The 20,402-nt window shown below is 41.7% G+C and overlaps 1 protein-coding gene across 1 annotated transcript in view; it reads right to left on the bottom strand.

Annotated features, from left to right (window-relative positions):
* LOC137502415 (sterile alpha motif domain-containing protein 5-like) overlaps positions 1 to 9,892 on the bottom strand; it is a 179,234-nt gene extending 169,342 nt beyond the window's left edge. Inside the window, exons 1-2 of the mRNA XM_068229498.1 lie at positions 9,649 to 9,892; positions 9,416 to 9,516 (exon numbers count right to left, since the gene is read on the bottom strand). Of these exons, the coding sequence (XP_068085599.1) occupies positions 9,416 to 9,516; positions 9,649 to 9,892 (345 nt within the window). The remainder of the gene's footprint in view (positions 1 to 9,415; positions 9,517 to 9,648) is intronic.
* Positions 9,893 to 20,402: the final 10,510 nt, after the last annotated feature.

The raw sequence follows: 20,402 nt of genomic DNA, 5'->3' as shown, positions 1-20,402 counted from the left end.
TGCCTGCACGCAAAATAAGGAAGCATTGTACCACATTTGGTTTCCATCGGAATGAAATATTCGAATCTCGATTGCAAATCAGCGAACAGAAATACGATTTGCTCCGCCATCAGTAAGGTAAAACGGAAAAATGAAATTGAGAAACGGGAAGGTAAATGGCGTCAAATCATTATGCCCACACATGTAGTGTGGTCGACGAAGTGATAAAATAATAATTATCTTCTTCTTCTTCTTCTTCTTCTTCTTCTTCTTCTTCTTCTTATTATTATTATTATTATTATTATTATTATTATTATTATTATTATTATTATTATTATTATTATTATTATTATTATTATTATTATTATTATTATTATTATTATTATTGTCCTCTTCTGTGGTGTAGCGGTTAGCGTGATTAGCTGCCACTCGCGGATGCTCGGGTTCGATTCCCGGCTCTGCCACGAAATTTGCAAAATGATACGACGGCTAGAACGGGGTCCACTCCGCCTGGCGGAGGTACTGGTCCTCCTCCTGAGTTGTATACAGCGACCCAAAGTCTCACGCTCCAGGACACTGCCATTGAGGAGGGAGAGGTGGCATCCCTCGCTGAGTCCGAGAGAAAAACGAAACCTGCAGGGTAAACAGATTAAGAAAGAAAGAAGGAAGAAAGAATTATTATTTTTTTAAACGAATAAAAATGGCAAGGAGGGATCCAATTTGGTGGAAATGTAGTAAGCAGTTTGGTACATGCCGAGATTTGGACTGCGCTGTGAAAGCCATCATTCCAACATCATGGAATTTGAAAACAGATGTAGCGATTACTGTACGAACATTAACATTTCCAAGGCTATAGTGAAGCCAATTCTTAAAATTACCTGTGAGAATAGAATACCAGGTTGGTAATATGAGCCGGGATGATTGGCTCGGACGGCTGAGATGCTGGTCTTCGGACCCCAACTTGGCAGATGCGATCCTGGCTCAGTACGGTGGTATTTGAAGGTGCTATGATACGTCGGCCTCGTGTCCGTAGATTTACTGGCAGGTAAAATAACTTATTTGGGACTATATTCTGGCACGCCGGCTTCTCCGGAAACTCTTGAAGTAGTAAGTGGGACGTTATTATTATTATTATTGAGAATATGAAAGTGAATTAGGATGTGTATTCTCCAAGGAAGGTAGTATTCTAATGAAATTGAATCAAGTTGCGGCTAAACTAATGCAGTCAGCGGTATTCTGTAATGAAGAAGTCGGCAACCGGAAGGAACTCTCTTTACCTAGGCCCGTTTGCAAGTCGATTTGACTGTATCGGAGTGAAAGCTGGGTGGGCTCAGGATATCTTATTCATAAGTTAGTAGTAACAGACATGAAAGTAGCGAGAATGATTGCTGGCACAAAAAGGTGGTAACAAAGTCAGGTGGGTACTCGGAATTAAGAGATAAAGGATAACTAAGGAATGAACTCGATGGATGAAGAAGTAAGCATAAACTAGCTTCGGCGGTGGTGTCATGTGAGGCGAACTGTGGAGGATAAGTTACCTAGGAGAATAATGTTCTCAGTCATTAAGGTAAAGAGACGTAGAGGAAGACCAAGACGATGATGATTAGACTCGGTTTCTAACGATTTAAAGATAAGAGAGATAGAACAAAACGAGACTACGGAAAGAGGATTGTGTATCTGGTTAGTTAATTCACAGAGGTATAAAGGAGCAAATGCGGTAAATAATGTTAATTTGTTTAACGTCCACTATCTGATTTTACTGCTTTCCGAGACGCCTAGATGCCGCAATTTTGTTCGCAAGTGTTCCCTGGAATCTATCAACACGAGGTTGACTATGTATGCCCCTTCAAATACCATCGGAACCGGCCCCGTGGTGTAGAGGTAACGTGCTTGCCTCTTACCCAGAGACCCCGGGTTCCACTCCCGGCCAGGTCAGGGATTTTTACCTGGATCTGAGGGCTGGTTCGAAGTCCACTCAGCCTGAGGACAGTCAGATGGCGGGCCAGGTTTAAAAAGCCAAGAAAACGCCCGAGATGATTCATCGTGTTAAACACACACAGCACCTCGTAATCTGCAGGGCTTCGGCCTGAGCAGCGGTCGCTTGGTAGGCCAAGGTCCTTCGAGGCTGTTGCGCCATGGGGTTTGGTTTAAATACCAGCGAACTGAGCTACTTGACCCTGCAGTGTATTACGTAACAGCAATACGTGTTGCTAAAAACGTCAGCTTCTCACACAGAGTTATTCAACTCTGTATGACCTTATGGTCAAACTAATGCACTCAGAGCCCTATAAACGAAGACCTCGAGTAAATTGCCGCAGTTATGAAGGCTGTTCAATATTGCACATGGTTGCCCAGTTCTACTTCCTCTTAAAGCAATAAACACGACCACCTGTTAAATGTAAAAGTCCATCTAAAGGGCACGAATTCTGCTGGTGTGTCCAAGGAACATTAGATCTTCAATCTCTCTGTAATTCAACTGAGTTATGGCATACGATTACAGAAGAATAGATGGAGATGGCAAAATACATCCTTCGAGTTCGAGCCGTACGAAAATCCTTACCGTACTAATTTAACTTGGCGGGACGTGCACCCTCATTGGGGGAAATTGTATTATTGCCAGAGTGTATGTGTGTGCGAGTTTAGAATCTGCGGCGGGAGCGGGACACGCAGAAAGGGAGAATTCAATCTAATATGCCTTTTGTCACGTCTGGAATAAATACGCATCTGTTAAACAAATTTTCAACCTTCTCCCCTTCTAGCCAGATGACTCTCTCCCGCAGCCGCTGCTACATAATGTACATGCTGATGATTTCCATAATTTCGACTTCAGTCTCTCTGTGGGAATGAAGACGAGAGGGCAATGGTAAATAAATAATCCGCCTGCCGAAGTCAGCTCCTGAAATTCAGAGCAAATACATGCTATTCTAAACAAGATATCCGGAATACAGAAGGTCGTTAGGTTTACATCTGACGAATTGCATGAAACCTACGGTCACCTGCTGAGTGACCATTGGAACTGCAGTTCTGTTATTGTGAACAGATATTTGTATCGATTTAGAGTGCCGGGAAATTGAGTCGATCATCAACCGTTATTAGGAAGAGAATGCTCTCTTATAATCCTCTTATCACGTTGATTTTCGTACACAAGTATAGTGAAACAGTGTCGGGAGAAAGAGTAAAATAAAAATAGCTCTTCAGGAAATCAACTCAATGTTGAAAACACCCCAGGGATTTGAGCTATAAATTTTTAGGTAGCTAAAATATAATAAAGCATGAGAATATATTCTTTGGAGCCTCCGTGGCTCAGACGGCAGCGCGACGGCTTCTCACCGCTGGATACCGTGGTTCATATCCCGGTCACTCCATGTGAGATTTGTGCTGGACAAAGCGGAGGGGGTACAGGATTTTCTCCGCGTACTCCGGTTTTCCCTGTCATTTTTCATTCCAGCAACACTCTCCATTCTCATTTCATAGCATCTATCACTCATTAATAACTCACTTTGGGAGTGGCGACCCCATCGTAGTAATAGCCTATATCTGCTTCATTCATTACATCCCTGACCCGGTCATTGACTGGAAAACAGGTTGTAGGTTTTCATTTTCAATATATTCTTTATTTCTTCCTAAAATAAGGGAGGGTTGAGGCGCTGGCCTTCTGACCCCAACTTGGCAGGTTCGATTCTGCCTCAGTCCGGTGCTATTTGAAGGTACTCAAATACGTCATCCTTGTGTCGGTAGATTTACTGGCACGTAAAAGAAATCCTGTCGGACCAAATTCCGGCATCTCGGCGTCTCTGAAAACCGTAGAAGTAGTTAGCGGGTTCGTTAAGCCAATAACGTTATTATTCCTAATAATTACAATCGTTTTCTTAATCATTGTTATCCGGGCGATTATGTTAGCAGTTTGTCTTTAATACAACTATGAGCACTAATGTGAGTCAGAGCAGAGTTTCACTAAAGCTGTTTTAACAACATTCGGTATGGAGATTTTTCAAAAATTCGAAAAACACCCAGGAACACATTACGGAAGGAATTATATAAACAAGTTAATTTGGCTAGAGTAAAAAAACAAGCGATTTTAGGCTGATTTCCGGACGTGCATCTAGGGATATCCAACACTCAGAATTTGAACACTTTTCTTGGCCCCTTAGCCCTTCAGTTTAGGTTTTTTGTCGTATGTGATGATGATGATGATGATGATGATGATGATGCTTGTTGTTTAAAGGGGCCTAACATCGAAGCTCATCAGCCCCTGTCGTATGTAGACCCCGAACTTGTCTGTTAAGAAATGTTTTCAACTTTGGAAATTGCCGGTAGGCTCTCACTATTGTAACGGCCGAAGAGTTTTGAAAGTCAACGCAGCACCATCTTACAAGAGGGTATAGATGTGACGTCACATATTTAGCACCAGACTTTCTTTTTTTTTTTTTTTTGCTAGTTGCTTTACGTCGCACCGACACAGATAGGTCTTATGGCGACGATGGTATAGGAAAGGCCTAGGAATGGGAAGGAAGCGGCCGTGGCCTTAATTAAGGTACAGCCCCAGCATTTGCCTGGTGTTGTGAAAATGGGAAACCACGGAAAACCATCCTCTGGGCTGCCGACAGTGGGGTTCGAACGCACGATATCCGGGATGCAAGCTCACAACTCCCCCGGTGCACTAGACTTTGAAATGCTATTTCATGATACGTTTCAAATTTTCAATTGTTTTTGCAACAGGTACCATTATATTTTCCTTTGTCAATTAAGTACTCTCAGCGATAAGCGCGCTCTATCCAAACACTAAAAGCAACTTAACATTTTTCTTTCCATTTACCCGTTGTCGAGGAATGTAAGTCTGCGTTAAAAAGAATACCTTGGTGAAACTTTCACCCAAGAAATTCACCAGGAAGAAGGCTACCGAAAAATGTGTCAACTCGCAGTCTTTAGGGGAATTCGGCTATTCGAGTTCCAAGAAAATCCACTTACCCAATGTGGCAAGTTTATGATACAAAAGGTTGAAAAAATTCGCGTGAGTACATCTTCTCTGCAACAAGGAAATCCATAGATTGATGCTTTCGGTGTTACAAAAATAAAAAGCGAGTACAGATTCGTTGGTTGTTTTCCCTTCTCTCTTATTAGCCTCGGACGACATGCACGGTTACAAAAGAATGCATCCTACTTCCACTCCACCCACACGAGAAATAAAGAGTTCTCTGAAATCGAAAGAAAGCTGAGTATCCACAAAACAATAGAAAGGCTCGTGAACTGGGAGAAAAAGAAAGACATTCTAGACATCGTTATTATTACTATTATTATTATTATTATTATTATTATTATTATTATTATTATTATTATTATTATTATTATTATTATTATTATTACCTCCGTGGCTCAGACGACACCGCGTCGGTCTTTTACCGCTGGATACCGTGGTTCAAATCCCGGTCACTCCTTGTGAGATTTGTGCTGGACAAAGCGGAAGCGGGACAAGTTTTTCTCCGAGTACTCCGGTTTTCCCTGTCATCTTTCATTCCAGCAACACTCTCCATTATCATTTCATTGCATCTAACACTCATTAATAATCACCTTGGGAGTGGCGACCCCATTGTAATACTAGCCTATATATGTTTCATTCATTACATTCCTGACCCGGTCAAAGACTGGAAAACAGGTTGTAGGTTTTCATTTTATTATTATTATTATTATTATTATTATTATTATTATTAGGCAGCCCTCAGTTGTAAAAGTAGCGTGCCTGTTTCTATTTCCAAGGCCCCGGGTTTGTTTTCTGGCCATTCCAAGGATTTTAATTCTGGACTGAGAATTAGAACGGGGTTCATTTGATACGAGCTTTTCTCAAGCTCTTAGTTACAGGAAGGAAGCGCACAGTGAGAAGATGTCGCTACTGACCTACGAAGACCGGTTGCCATAGTGACAAGGGTGTCGGGAAATTTAGGATGCTAATTCCAGCTACACCTCCGACCAAGAACAATCCATATTTAAAAAAACGTGAAAGTCAACGTTGAACTGTTTTCTTTCTTTCTTTCTTTCTTTCTTTCTTTCTTTCTTTCTTTCTTTCTTTCTTTCTTAATCCGTTTACAATCCGCGGTTGGTTTTTCCCTGGGAATCAGTGAGGAATCCCACCTCTACCACCTCAAGGGTAGTGTCCTGGAGAGTAACACTTTGGGTCAGGGATACAACCGAGGAGGAGGACGAGTACCTCGTCCAGGCAGCCTCGCCTGCTATGCTGAACATGGGCCTTGTTGGAGGATGGGAAAATTGGAGGGATAGACAAAGAACAGGGAAGAAAGTGGTCTTAAGTTAGGTACCATCCCGGCATTTGCCTGGAGGAGAAGTTGGAAACCACGGAAAAGCATTTCTAGGATGGCTGAGGTGAGAATCGAAACCCCTCTACTCAGTTGACCTCCCGAGGCTGAACTGACCCCGTTCCATCCCTCGTATCACTTTTCAAATTTCGTGGTAGGGCCGGGAATCGAACCCAGTCCTGCGGGATTAGCAGATAATCACACTAACCAGTACACCACAGAGGCAGACGAACGTTAAATGTTTATTCAAATTTCATAACAGAATCGTCTTGCTGACTGTTGAACACTTCATTACCAGTAAGAAGGTTTTTATTCTGACTTACCACTGTAAATGATAGATAGATAAATAGATAGATAGATATTTTTTTTTTTTGCTAGTTGCTTTACGTCGCACCGACACAGATAGGTCTTATGGCGACGATGGGACAAGGAAGAGCTAGGAGTGGGAAGGAAGCGGCCGTGGCCTTGATTAAGGTACAGCCCCAGCATTTGCCTGGTGTGAAAATAGGAAACCACGGAAAACCATTTTCAGGGCTGCCGACAGTGGGGTTCGAATCTACTATCTCTCAAGAGATAGATAGATAGATAGATAGATAGATAGATAGATAGATAGATAGATTGAATGATATAAATAACAAAACTTCATAAAACTCTGTTAAATCAAGTTGATAAGTGCATTCATTACAAGCATAAAGTCCTGTTGCGGGTTAAGTTTTAATAAATTAGTCACCTAGAAGAGAAACCGAATTAGGACAGTGGCTTGCTTCAGTACCAGTGTTATCGTTATCGAAATATCATACCACTGTTACCCGCAGATTCACTCTCGAGCATGTCGTTCCTCGGTACTGCACCAAGACATTATCTGAAAATCCCTTAAGTATAGAATTCACCGAAAAATTGCGTCTCATTTACCCCAGAACCTCTTTGCAAACCACATTTGTGGTATTGCCTTTTCGGGAAAAGATTACCAGGCAGAGCTAAATCTGCAACATGCGATATGGGAATCTACATGTGAGAAACAGTCCTCTCTCAAGTCGAAAACAAAAAAATGAACGTGTCTTTTCGTTTTTAAGGAGATTCCAAATACCTGTTTCCATGTCTGTAACATCTTCAGTTTTTGAGATATAAGTATTCTCATAAACAGGAATCAACTTCTCCTCCACTTATTTTCACCCCTGTTAAGGGCTTTTCCAGAAAAAAAACACCCGTTTCTTTATTTTTAAACGATATTCCAGATACCACTTTTCATGTCTTTAAACTGTTCCATTTTTGAGATATAGATATACTCATTTTGAAAATTCACCCCCCCCCCACTTTTCACCCCCATTAGCGACGTAATTCCCAAACATCCTCCCTTAGTGACCAGCTACACTGTAATATAAAAATATCCCCTAAATTTTTTTCTTTGTGACCAGTAGTTTTGGCTCGACGATGATGAATCAGTCAGGACATGTTATTACATGTAAATATCTCAAGGATTGATTCCTTTTCTTAGGGACAAATTGCAACAGTCCGCACCATTTTTTAAATCGATTATGTTCGAAGGAACATCAATAACTTGCATACCTATGAACACATTATAGAATTGAACATCCATAGACTGTTTCCAGTCATTCTACTGGGCCAGGGATGGAATGAATGAAGACCCCATCTAGCGGTGAAGATAGGAACTGTGCCGGCTGCCGAAGCGTGTCGCACTCCTCTGAGGCAATCATTAATGAATGACAGATGAAGTGAAATGACACTGGGGAGTGTTGCTGGAATGAAATATGACAGGAAAAGCCGGATTACCCGGAGAAAAACCTGCCCCTTCTCCGTTTTGTCCAGCACAAGTCTCAAATGGAGTGACGGGGATTTGAACCACGGATCACACCGGTGAGAGGCCGGCGCGCTGCCACCTGAGCCACGGAGGCTCTTACATTATAGAATAATACGTGGAATTGGTCATTCCTATTTTATATTTCCACAAAATACTAGTATTATAGATTTTTGTATGCTTGAGTTCTGTCCCAGAGGAGTATAACAGGCTTCGGCAGCCGGCACAATTCCTATCCTCACCGCTAAAATGGTACTTCATTCATTCCATTCCTGACCAGATCGAGTGACTGAAAACAGACTGTGGATTTTCATTTGTATGCTTGCACTATTGAGTACAACATATATTTTATTCTTTCACGAACGAGGCATGATTTATAGTGGTCCACAAACCTGTATGGATGGGTAGATAGATAGATAGATAGATAGATAGATAGATAAAATGGTTTTTCACTGCAGCTGCCTTGGTAAGAAGTGAGAGCCAATATCACTCACCTACTACGTTCCATGGACTAGAGCATATTTGTATTCTAATTGCATTGCGAGAGGTTGGAGTGCAGACCCTCATTCTGTCCAAATAGAGAGAAATCCTTGACACAAGCAATAAGCCCTAAACCATACCCCATGGCGTAATACCCCGAAGTGGCATGCCCTACCAATCGACCGCTGTTCAGCCGGAAGGCCTGCAGATTATGAGGTGTCGTGTGTGGTCCTAGACCGGGGCCGCCAACTCACTGTCAGATAGCTCCTCAATTATTGTAATCACATAGGCTGAATGGAGCACTAACCAGCCCTCAGATCCAGGTAGCTAATTTTGTGTGGTTATTTCTAGCCGAGTGCAACGCTTGAAAGGCAGACCCTCCGATGAGGATGGGCGGCATCTGTGTGTTATTGTGGTGGAGGATAATGTTGTGTGTGGTGTGTGAGTTGCAAGGATGTTGGAGACAGCACAAACACACAAACACCCAGCCACCGAGTTGTTGGAATTAACCAATAAAGGTTAAAATCCCTTACCCGTCCGGGAATCGAACCCAAGACCCCCTGAAACGAAGGCCAGTACGGTGACCAACCAACGAGTCGGATAGATCCAGGTAAAAATCCCTGACCTTTCCGTGAATCGAACCCGGGGACTCCGGGTAAGAGACATGTATGCTAGAATAATTACAGCCGCAACCAGGAATCAAACTGGAGTAAATAAGATGGTTAAGAAACTTCTTGAAGACGGCTGACTGTATTGATCTTCTGAAGAATGAATAATTGCCTGCAACCTTGACTTAAATTCGAAGAAAGAATTTAAATTTAAATTTACCTACCTGAGTTGAATACGGCTGCTTGCTCAGTCGGATGCCATCGTGCGCGATCGTCTCCTTCAGTAGTACTTTGAGCTGCAGTCTCGGGATCCTGACCAGTTCCGCTTTGCCCTCCTCATATTCATCCAAATACTTCCCCAATTCCTGAGCGCTTTCTCCGGAAGACGTGGCAGGACTACGTTCTTTGTCAGTAGAACCTTGATTTCCTGAGGATGTTCTTGACGAGCTGCTCTCACACTGACTTTCAGTCTCTTCGAGAGTAAAATAAACACAGGCAGCTCCTTCTTCCCGTAAAGTACGCACTGACTGGAGCAGCCGATTCCTATGGGCCGGATTGAACACTCCTATAGCATCTAGATCTGGATCCCCTACTTGTTTACAGATCTCCAGGTCGTCGTAACCGTTATCGATAAAGGAGTCCGCGTACTGTCCTAGGTGCAGAGACTTCAACCACTCCACCACGATGTTACCACTCGACATACTGTAAACGCATCACACTTTTAACCACAGCACAGTAAACACTGAACGAACATCACCAGCACGTAGCGGCCACGAGACTGGCTTAGCATGGGAAGCCACCATCCCTTCGCCCTGAACTCGAGCCGCGCGCACCTCGTATTGACATTCTGTAGGGGGCTGATCTGCCGACAAGGTGGCAGCACTAACCGGGAGAAAAAACGTGGGAGCGCCAACTTCCACTTCATAGTTAGGAAGCTGACGACTGCAAATTCTTCAGATATGATTGTATTCTCGCTTGCTGGACCTCAAGTATCTACTGGCCAGCGACAGTACCACGCTTCGAAGAAACTGTTACGGATTGACAAATTTTCTAAATTCAAGCAATTCAGCCCCATCCCCTTCCCTAACCCCTCAAGATCTCGCGGGAAAATTTTTCCCTCATTTTTATGAAGACCAAAATCGAAGTGACAGTATTTTACCATTATTAAATGCTCTTATAAAAAATATATTTACTCACTTCAACTGAAAAAGAATTAAATTAGATGGACACACCTTGAGCTTACTTGCACCAAGCAGTTTCGTCCTCCTAAATTTGCTGTTTCAAGATTCCTCTTTTATTTCTTAAATTAGCTTTCTCATTCTTTATCAATTCAATCAAGCGTTAAGTATGTCTGTCACTGTGGTCTATATTTAAGCACTTCATTACGAAGATCCTTTGTTTTCAATTTTTATAACGTCCTGTTTATTTAATCCAAGTAGCAGGACTTCTCAGAGATGTATTTCTTTTTCCTGTATTGGATTTTCATTTCCCATCGTAACTGGGGGATTCTACTCCTGCAGATACATGAAAGAATGCGTCAATACTTGCCTAACATAACAAGGAGATTAAAATTATTATAATTATAATAATAATAATAATAATAATAATAATAATAATAATAATAGTTTTGCGTCCTACTAACTACTGTTACGCCGAGGTACCGGAATTTAGTACCACAAGAGATTTTTACGTGCCAGTAAATCTACCGACAAGAGGCAGATGTATCTGAGCACCTTCAAATACCACCGGACTGAGCCAGGATCGAACCTGCCAAGTTGAGGTCAAGAGGCCAGCGTCCCAAACGTCTGAGCCATTCAGCTTGGATGGGATCTTAAAGGATCAGACCTTATCACCTCTCAATAATAATAATAACAATAATCATAATAATACTTCAAGCGTTCCCAGACATGTTAAACGTTTGTATTAATATTCATAGACATCTTAATCTTAATTCTCAGTCCGAAGATTGGTCGGCAGCAATTCTGCTCCTCCGCTCCTCTCTGTAATCTGTTAATTTCTTCATTTCTTCACGAGCCTGCTCCTACATCTTCTCTGCTCTGTCCAGAGTATTGCAGTGTAGGTCTTCCTCTTTCCCTCTTGGCCTGAATCATACCTTCCACGACATCAACTTTAAAACCACTGTGCCTGTAGAGATTGGCCAATTAATTGGTTCTTTCTCTTTCTTATTGTTGAAAATATCTTTTTTATGTATTCTGCTAAGAATGTATTCTTTTCTAAGTTTTGATGCTCACGATATATTTTCTACTCTCTTCCAGCAACACACATCAAACGCCTCAAGAAATATGGGCCAGAAACCACGGATTGTAATCAAACCCATCAAAATCCTAGGCAATTACTGGTCACCCTAAATTATTTTGAAAATTCAATCAAAAAGTTTTACCACACTGTTCCATTAGCGGCACTCTCATACAGTATGGATAAAACAAGGAATCATTGTGTAATATTTGTTCTGGTCTGCGCACAATGGATGTGAGTGTAGAAAAATATACGGCACGCTACAGTGTATCAGTAAATTTAAATTCGCTGTCCATTATAAACTAAAGTACATCCTTGTTAAATCACTCGCATTACCTCATTTCAGTGTGCACGGAATTCTATTCTGCTGGCCATATCACACCCTCGTACACATGACTCGCGTGGCTTCGCTTGCAGGAGCACCGCACTTTTCATCCTCTCTGCTTTTTCATATAATATTCTTAAAATTTCTCAAACAGTCCATCTCCATGATCGCATCGAACTCCTCACCACAGACCGTAACAAAATACCCGGTCCAACTGCACTGTGTGTACAGTGAACGAAAATAGAAATAATTCACCGTTTCCTCAGCCCGACAATGGAATCTCCTGCCAGTGGACGTCCAAAGCACGTCCAGCAGCTTAGTTTTTAAACATGCCTGTGTCGAAATACTGGAAAACATTCATGAATCAACTAGATGAGACCTCAGAACACAAATTTCCAATTTCCGAATTCTTTAAAATTATTTATACAACGGATGGGTGAATTGCCACCAGAGTGACTGCCCTAAGCGCAGGTCAATGGTGACTGAATGATTGAGTTTCGACTTAAAAGAGAACTCAACGCCGAAGTTCACTATCATCATAACGGTGGCCCCTAATGTATAGTAATGAGAGTGTATTTCACATTCATAAAAGTACATGTATTCTGTACTTTTCGATATAAAATACTCCTAACTTAAACAAGTGATTAATAATTCAGTTAAAAAATAAAGGGTTTAGTTACACAACATTTTAATGGTAAAACATTCTTAGAAGACAAGGAAGGGATCCCCGTACTACGATAAGGTAAGGGTATATTCTGCCCGAAGGCAGGTCCGAACCTTCGCAGAGGTGTGCCTGAGCCGGAGTTGACGTACGGTAGGGTGTCCAGTTCCTTTCCGCTCCTCCATTTCCTTACCCCCCACCAACAGCGCGTGGCAATCCATCCAGATCTTGACCACGCACAATGTTGCTTAACTTCTATGACCTCACGGGATCCGGTGTTTCAACACGGCTACGGCCGTTGGCCCCATACTACCGAAAACGTAAAATTAAGCAATTTTCTCAATTGTGCCTAAAGTTGAAGGGCTAAAGGGTCCGGAAAGGTTTCGAATTGTGAGTCTTAAACAGCTCTATCAAACTAAAAAACAAATTTAGAAAATCGCTTCCGGCCTAAATGCAGTTCCCGGAAAACTGCGTAAGATTGCTTGTTTCTTTACCAGTTTTCTTTTTTTTATTCAAATCCTACCCAAATTAGCTTATCTACACAATTCTTTCTGTAATGTGTTTCTTAGTTCAATATCCTCACGTAGATTTTTTATTCTTGAAAAATTTCCACACCGAATGTAGTTGTAAGTGATTAAGTGAAACTCTGCTTTGACTCACATTAGCGCACGTAGTGATAGGAAAAGGCAAACTCGTAATCTAATCAACGGGATAACAATGATTAAGAAAATGATTGTAATTTTTTGGAATAAATAAAGACTATATTCTCATACTTTATTACATTTGATTTCCCAAAAATTCGTAGCTCATATCCCTAGGATGCTTTCAACATTGAGTTGCTTGCCTGAAGGGCTAGAACTGTGGATATTATACAGAAAGAATGTGTGCAATGATTTTCTCCCTTTCCATCAGACAAAAATATTGACATAAATAGGACTTAGCACTGGGGTCATGAAACGCGACAAAATGTGTGACGGAAGTGTAACCCTGGCAACCCTGCAGGCTGTGATGTAAGGTACTGTTACCTAGCAACTCTGCAGGCTGTGATGCAAGGTATTGTTACCTAGCAACTCTGCAGGCTGTGATGCAAGGTACTGTTACCTAGCAACTCTGCAGGCTGTGATGTAAGGTACTGTTACCTAGCAACTCTGCAGGCTGTGATGCAAGGTACTGTTTCCTTGCAACTCTGCAGGCTGTGATGTAAGGTACTGTTACCTAGCAACTCTGCAGGCTGTGATGTAAGGTATTGTTACCTAGCAACCGTGCAAGCTGTGATGCAAGGTACTGTTACGTAGCAACCCTGCAGGCTGCGATGTAAGGTATTGTTACCTAGCAACCGTGCAGGCTGTGACGAAAGGTACTGTTACGTAGCAACCCTGCAGGCTGCGATGTAAGGTATTGTTACCTAGCAACTCTGCAGGCTGTGATGTAAGGTATTGTTACCTAGTAACTCTGCAGGCTGTGATGTAAGGTACTGCTACCTAGCAACTCTGCAGGCTGTGATGCAAGGTACTGTTACCTAGCAACTCTGCAGGCTGTGATGTAAGTTATTGTTACCTAGCAACTCTGCAGGCTGTGATGCAAGGTACTGTTACCTAGCAACCGTGCAGGCTGTGATGTAAGGTATTGTTACCTAGCAACCGTGCAAGCTGTGATGCAAGGTATTGTTACCTAGCAACCGTGCAGGCTGTGATGCAAGGTATTGTTACCTAGCAACCGTGCAGGCTGTGATGCAAGGTATTGTTACCTAGCAACCGTGCAGGCTGTGACGTAAGGTACTGTTACGTAGCAACCCTGCAGGCTGCGATGTAAGGTATTGTTACCTAGCAACTCTGCAGGCTGTGATGCAAGGTATTGTTACCTAGCACCTCTGCAGGCTGTGATGTAAGGTATTGTTACCTAGCAACCGTGCAGGCTGTGATGTAAGGTATTGTTACCTAGCAACTCTGCAGGCTGTGATGTAAGGTACTGTTACGTAGCAACCCTGCAGGCTGCGATGTAAGGTATTGTTACCTAGCAACTCTGCAGGCTGTGATGTAAGGTATTGTTACCTAGCAACCGTGCAGGCTGTGATGTAAGGTATTGTTACCTAGCAACTCTGCAGGCTGTGATGTAAGGTACTGTTACGTAGCAACCCTGCAGGCTGCGATGTAAGGTATTGTTACCTAGCAACTCTGCAGGCTGTGATGTAAGGTATTGTTACCTAGCAACCCTGCAGGCTGCGATGTAAGGTACTGTTACCTAGCAACTCTGCAGGCTGTGATGTAAGGTATTGTTACCTAGCAACCCTGCAGGCTGCGATGTAAGGTACTGTTACCTAGCAACTCTGCAGGCTGTGATGTCAGGTATTGTTACCTAGCAACTCTGCAGGCTGTGATGTAAGGTATTGTTACCTAGCAACCCTGCAGGCTGCGATGTAAGGTACTGTTACCTAGCAACTCTGCAGACTGTGATGTAAGGTATTGTTACCTAGCAACCGTGCAGGCTGTGATGCAAGGTATTGTTACCTAGCAACCGTGCAGGCAGTGATGCAAGGTATTGTTACCTAGCAACCGTGCAGGCAGTGATGTAAGGTATTGTTACCTAGCAACCGTGCAGGCTGTGATGCAAGGTATTGTTACCTAGCAACCGTGCAGGCTGTGATGCAAGGTATTGTTACCTAGCAACCGTGCAGGCTGTGATGCAAGGTATTGTTACCTAGCAACCGTGCAGGCTGTGATGCAAGGTATTGTTACCTAGCAACCGTGCAGGCAGTGATGCAAGGTATTGTTACCTAGCAAGCGTGCACGCTACTTACGGCTGATTGTCATCTGAAATTAGCAGCCGTTGATGGATGGCCCTGACCGGGAGGCATATTTATGATCATTTGATTTTTGCAAAGGGAAAAGTGGTTTCTATTTTTCAACAGAAGTTAGAAATGCACGTGTGTTTCAATCTGAGAGGGTAATACCGCCCACACAGTGACAGGCATTTCTATTGGGCTGTAGTCTCCACTTACTGTGATGTTTAACGGTGGAGAACAAGACACGGGCGAGTAAATGCAAGACAAATTACTAGTACGAGGTGAATGAATGGTCCATCACTTGCTCTTGCAGTTCAAAGTCCGTAAAGGAACAGATTGAAGAGCTGAAAAATTATGTTACCAACGATATCTCACTCTCTACACAGCAAGGCAGCCAGTTCTTTCCTTCGCTAATGCATACCAACTTCTCTCTACTTCACCTCGAGTGAGAGAGCTGTTATTTGTCAATGTTTCACAACACTGCCTGGCAATCCAAGTCAGGTACTTTATACATTTCAACTAAGACTTCCAGGAGCGCGAGCGTGAAGTAATGTGGATATCATTATCAACAGAATGCTTTGTGTTCTACAGAAAGCCTCAAAATTCGTTTTCACATTAGTTGCCATCCGCAAAAATGGAAGAAATATAAGAATAATGCATTCACATTCATCTGGTGCGAACATTCTTCTAGCCCATAAATAAGCTTCATTAAAAATGTATGCAAATAGAAGGGGGCTTTAAAAGGCAAAATCCTTAATATAATGCTACTCTCTAAACACAGGTGTTTTGCTGGGCTGACGATACTACTACTCGTCGAAATCCGAGTTTTACTGCAAAATGCACTCCTTAGAATCACTGCATTGGCAGAAAATTAAGTAGTTACCTAGAGGACCCATGATGTTAAGCAGTATTCAGTCAGGTAACTTGTCTTGATATTGCTATCTTAGTCATATTGTTTTTCCTGTCCTTTTGAATAGTTTTATGAACATCTAATAAGAAGCGCATGATGGCGTTCCGCAACTCGTAGTAATAATCCATCCAATCTGACATCATACCGTCTCTTTTGTACCGGTAACGGCGGTACAGACTAAGTCCCCGTTATGAAAATCTTAAACTTACGTGTTATGCTCCGGAACGCTTACGAAGAACTGACTAGGCAGCGAGCAACGGCTGCGCGCGGGTGACGTAGTGAGCGGGTGACGTCACAGCATGCCTCGCTGCACTACAAAGCCTGGATTGATGGAGAATGTTCTACGAGTTTCGGATCAAATATAAATACGTGCTGCTTCGCTCAGCAGATCAGTGAACGTGAGTGTGTATTGCAGCATGTTATAGTGAGCAGCAGTGCGCTGCAGAATGTGATACCAGTTCGTGGCCGGGATTTCTATAAGCACATTAGACTGTAGTATTCGCACCGTCAGTTCGCGGGTGTGGTAATCGAGCGTGAAGCCGCTGCTAAGTTTCAAGTTCGTGGACTTTAATATAGTCACGTTGAATGTGGACTTATTCAGATTTCCTTATATTGTGACAACCTTTTACTCCGATAGGACGTGAGGTGAATTGTGTATCGTCTGGACATTATTTATTGACTGTTACTCTATACGAGTGTCCGAGACCCGCAAACATTTTCGAGTGTTCGAAATTAAAAATTTATGGACTTGAATCTGATTGCTCCTTGCCGAGGACTCGATACTTTAAGTTATAAACCGTGTTTAATCCAAATTTAATTTACCAATCCGTAAGCTGTGGTCATGAACTGTGAACTGTGCAGGTGTGAACAGCGCATCTCTATTTTAATGAACAGTGCATTTCCATTCTAATGAACAGTGTACATTTAGTTTATGGACAGTCAAACCAAGGACTGTCAGTACTCAGTTAATTTCGTCTTTTGGTTTCAACACGTGAACGAGTTTGATTCACGAGCGGAACATCTTTATTTCATTTAAATTGAACAGTGCTTCAATGAACTTACTTCATGTTGTCATAGGTGCAACAAACTTTAAGTAACTTTAAACTGGACAATCAGTTCCGAGTGGACTTTATTTTGTGAATGTTTCTTTCACTTGACACGTGATAAAGTTAAGTGACATTTCACCGAGACATTTGTGTTTGGACTTTGTTAAAAGCATTTATAAACACTCTATCATCTGTGCAGAAGCAGCCTTTGCACTAACTCGCCCAGAGCTGAACGATGTTCATTCATGTTCACCATTTACAAGGACTACCTCGACGCCACGGATCTTCAAAACACCGAATAGATCTTCTAGAACTTCCATCGGGGGACGAATGGTGGTTCGCTGCTATGGAAAATGGAGCTACCGGAATCTAGGGACATCGCCAGCCATAAGACGAGGAACGTTTTCAACTGTATACGCTGTACAGAGGTGATATTAATTTCAATTTTTAATAAACTCTGAAACAAAAGTTTTTAGGATTTCTTTTAAACAAAACCCTCTCCCTCTGTATGCACTTCAACGACTGGTACACGCCCTGCGTCTCATCTCTACCAAAGTACCAAATTTACTGTTACAGAGGAGAGGGGTAGAAATTGGCGCCCCAGTCGTATCGGGGCCGATTTGGAGTGCAGTAAAATTAGAAATTAGCGCTTCAGCAATATCAGAACTTAATTATGAGTGCAGTAGACATTAAATTGACACTTAACCATTCTAGACTCAATGTTGAAGTACTAGTAATAATTAAGAAGTGCAGTGATAGACAAAATCGCACTAAATCGTGTGACTTAGTAATTTAATTCAGATACATTTCCAGTGCTTTATGTGGAATAACTATTAATATTACAGTGAACTTTCTAACAAGATTTAACTTCTCTATAATAAGAAGTGTTATTAATGATATGGGATCATTTTTGTGTGTTAAATGTCTTGGAGATTTTTCTTTTGAGAATGTTTGAATGACTTTGAACATGAACTTTAACCATTGGACAATAATGGTGATATCTGAATTCTTTTCAAGTGATTTATGATTTTCTTGTTGCTTGGTTTAAATACATTACCGTCAAAATGGAAAATATTTTAGCTGCTATTGAAGCTCTTAAGATTAGCTTAAATGAACGTATCGCCAAATCGCATGCTCAAGTAGGTGCTGATTTACAAGCTCGTATTACTGAGGCCAATGCTGCAACTGCTCAAGTAGGTGCTGATTTACAAGCTCGTATTACTGAGGCCAATGCTGCAACTGCTCAATTAGGTGCTGATTTACAAGCCCGTATTAACGAGGCCAATGCCGTAACTGCTCAATTAGGTACTACTTTAGAATCTCGTATTACTGAGATTAACACTCGTATTAATGAGATTAACACTCGTATTAATGAGACCAGTACCGCAACTACAGCCAACTTAGAAAGTCGTATTACACAAGTAACTAAAATAATTAATACCAAGTTTACCGAAGTTAATGCTAATTTGGAAAATAGGCTTACTAAAGCTGGTTCCGAGATTGAAAAACGATTCTCAGAAACTAATGCGAAGATTAATTCTAAGTTTACGGAAATAAACGAACGCCTCACCCATGACTTAGAAACAGTAAAACAGGACCTTAAACTACAAATAGTTGAAGACTTAAAAGCTTCTTTTCCCACCTCACATCAATTGATTAAGGAAGTTGAAAGCCTAAAGGCAGAATTTAAAGAATCTCATGGTCAGTTATCACAGGCACAAGCAAAAATAGCCTCTATTCAGGATAACATCCATGAATCTTTTAAGAATAACTTTCAGAAAATAAGTAATGAAGTCAATTTACTTAAAACAAGGCAGGAGGAAACAGATAAGCTTGTAAAAAACCAATTAGATAGCGCACATACTCAAATCATTCGCATAGGCCGCGATGTAAATGAAGTGAAGCAGGACCTCGAAAAGGAAGTCCAGAGCGTGGAAAACTCCATCCGTGGGCAAGTTAAGACTATCAAGGTCGAATTGCAAGGAAAAATAGAGACAATTGATAATAGAATCTCTCAGGTGGAGAAGGAGGTGTCTACACACCAGTGTCAAGGGTCTAGTGGAGATACTTCTAGCATTTCCACAGTTTTAAAATTATCAGACGATAAACCTGCAAAATTTTCCGGAAAGGAAGAGTACACAGCGAAAGAATTCCTTCTCAATATTGAAGAGTACTTTCAAGAGAATAAAGTACGATCCGATCATCAATTGAGGATAGCTTCTAGATTATTGGAGGGGAAAGCACTAAATTGGTACACAGCATTTAAATTTAACATTAAAACCTATGATGAGTTCAAGGAAGCCTTGTTGAAGAGGTTTTGGAATTCGGAAATTCAACACTTGATTAAGTTACAATTATACTCTAGGAGATACAACACAGCTATTAACTCTTCACGATATTCTGATTTTCTCATTTCCCAATTAAAGAAGATGCAATTCTTTGATCCTCCTTTGCCAGAACAGGAGTTAATACAGGTAATAACTTTACAATTTCCGGCGCATGTACAAGAAATTCTTGTGGCAGCCAATGTTCAAGACCTAGAACAACTTGATGATTTATTAAGGAAACTTGACACTGCCCATACACAAAATCTACCTAGGGTTACTAAGACGAAAGAGGTTGCAACTAACCATGTCGAAGTTAATAACCCGCCAAGATCGAATCCCGAACCCCGTGAGGAAGTAGAACCACGGAGAGATCCGTTATCTCATTTCCGACGATTCAGGAGACGTCCATACAGGCAAAGTGCGCCTTATAGACGTAATCAAACGTGGAAGAAACCTACCGAATCACTTACTCGAGATAGAGATTCGCCGAGAGCCGAGATCGAAAGAAGATGGAGAGAAACTCGCGAATATATCCAGAATCGAAACCGGGATGAAGGATTACCTGGCGCTACCTCTTTAGAATATCAAGAGCATGCCAGAAGACAGAACACGACGCCTGCGACCAACCTCGAATCGACAGGCGCAATTAAAAAAAAAACTTCGACAACACAACAATAAGATTGCCTGAAAACCGTAGTAGAGGGGAAATAATTTGTGTCACTAATATTAATTACTGGTACTTGGATGACTCAGATCTCTTGTATGAAGATCCCACTCCTACAACACCGAAGGTCCAATGAAGCCTTCCAGTTATTAATATTACTTTGGATACCCTTTATGTAACTGCCTTAATCGATTCTGGAGCTCAAGCTTCATTAATGTCTGAGAGGTTAATTGAAATGTT

Source organism: Anabrus simplex, chromosome 10, assembly GCF_040414725.1.
Source record: "Anabrus simplex isolate iqAnaSimp1 chromosome 10, ASM4041472v1, whole genome shotgun sequence".
NCBI classification, from domain to species: domain Eukaryota; kingdom Metazoa; phylum Arthropoda; class Insecta; order Orthoptera; family Tettigoniidae; genus Anabrus; species Anabrus simplex.
This window is presented reverse-complemented; position numbering and strand designations above follow the sequence as displayed.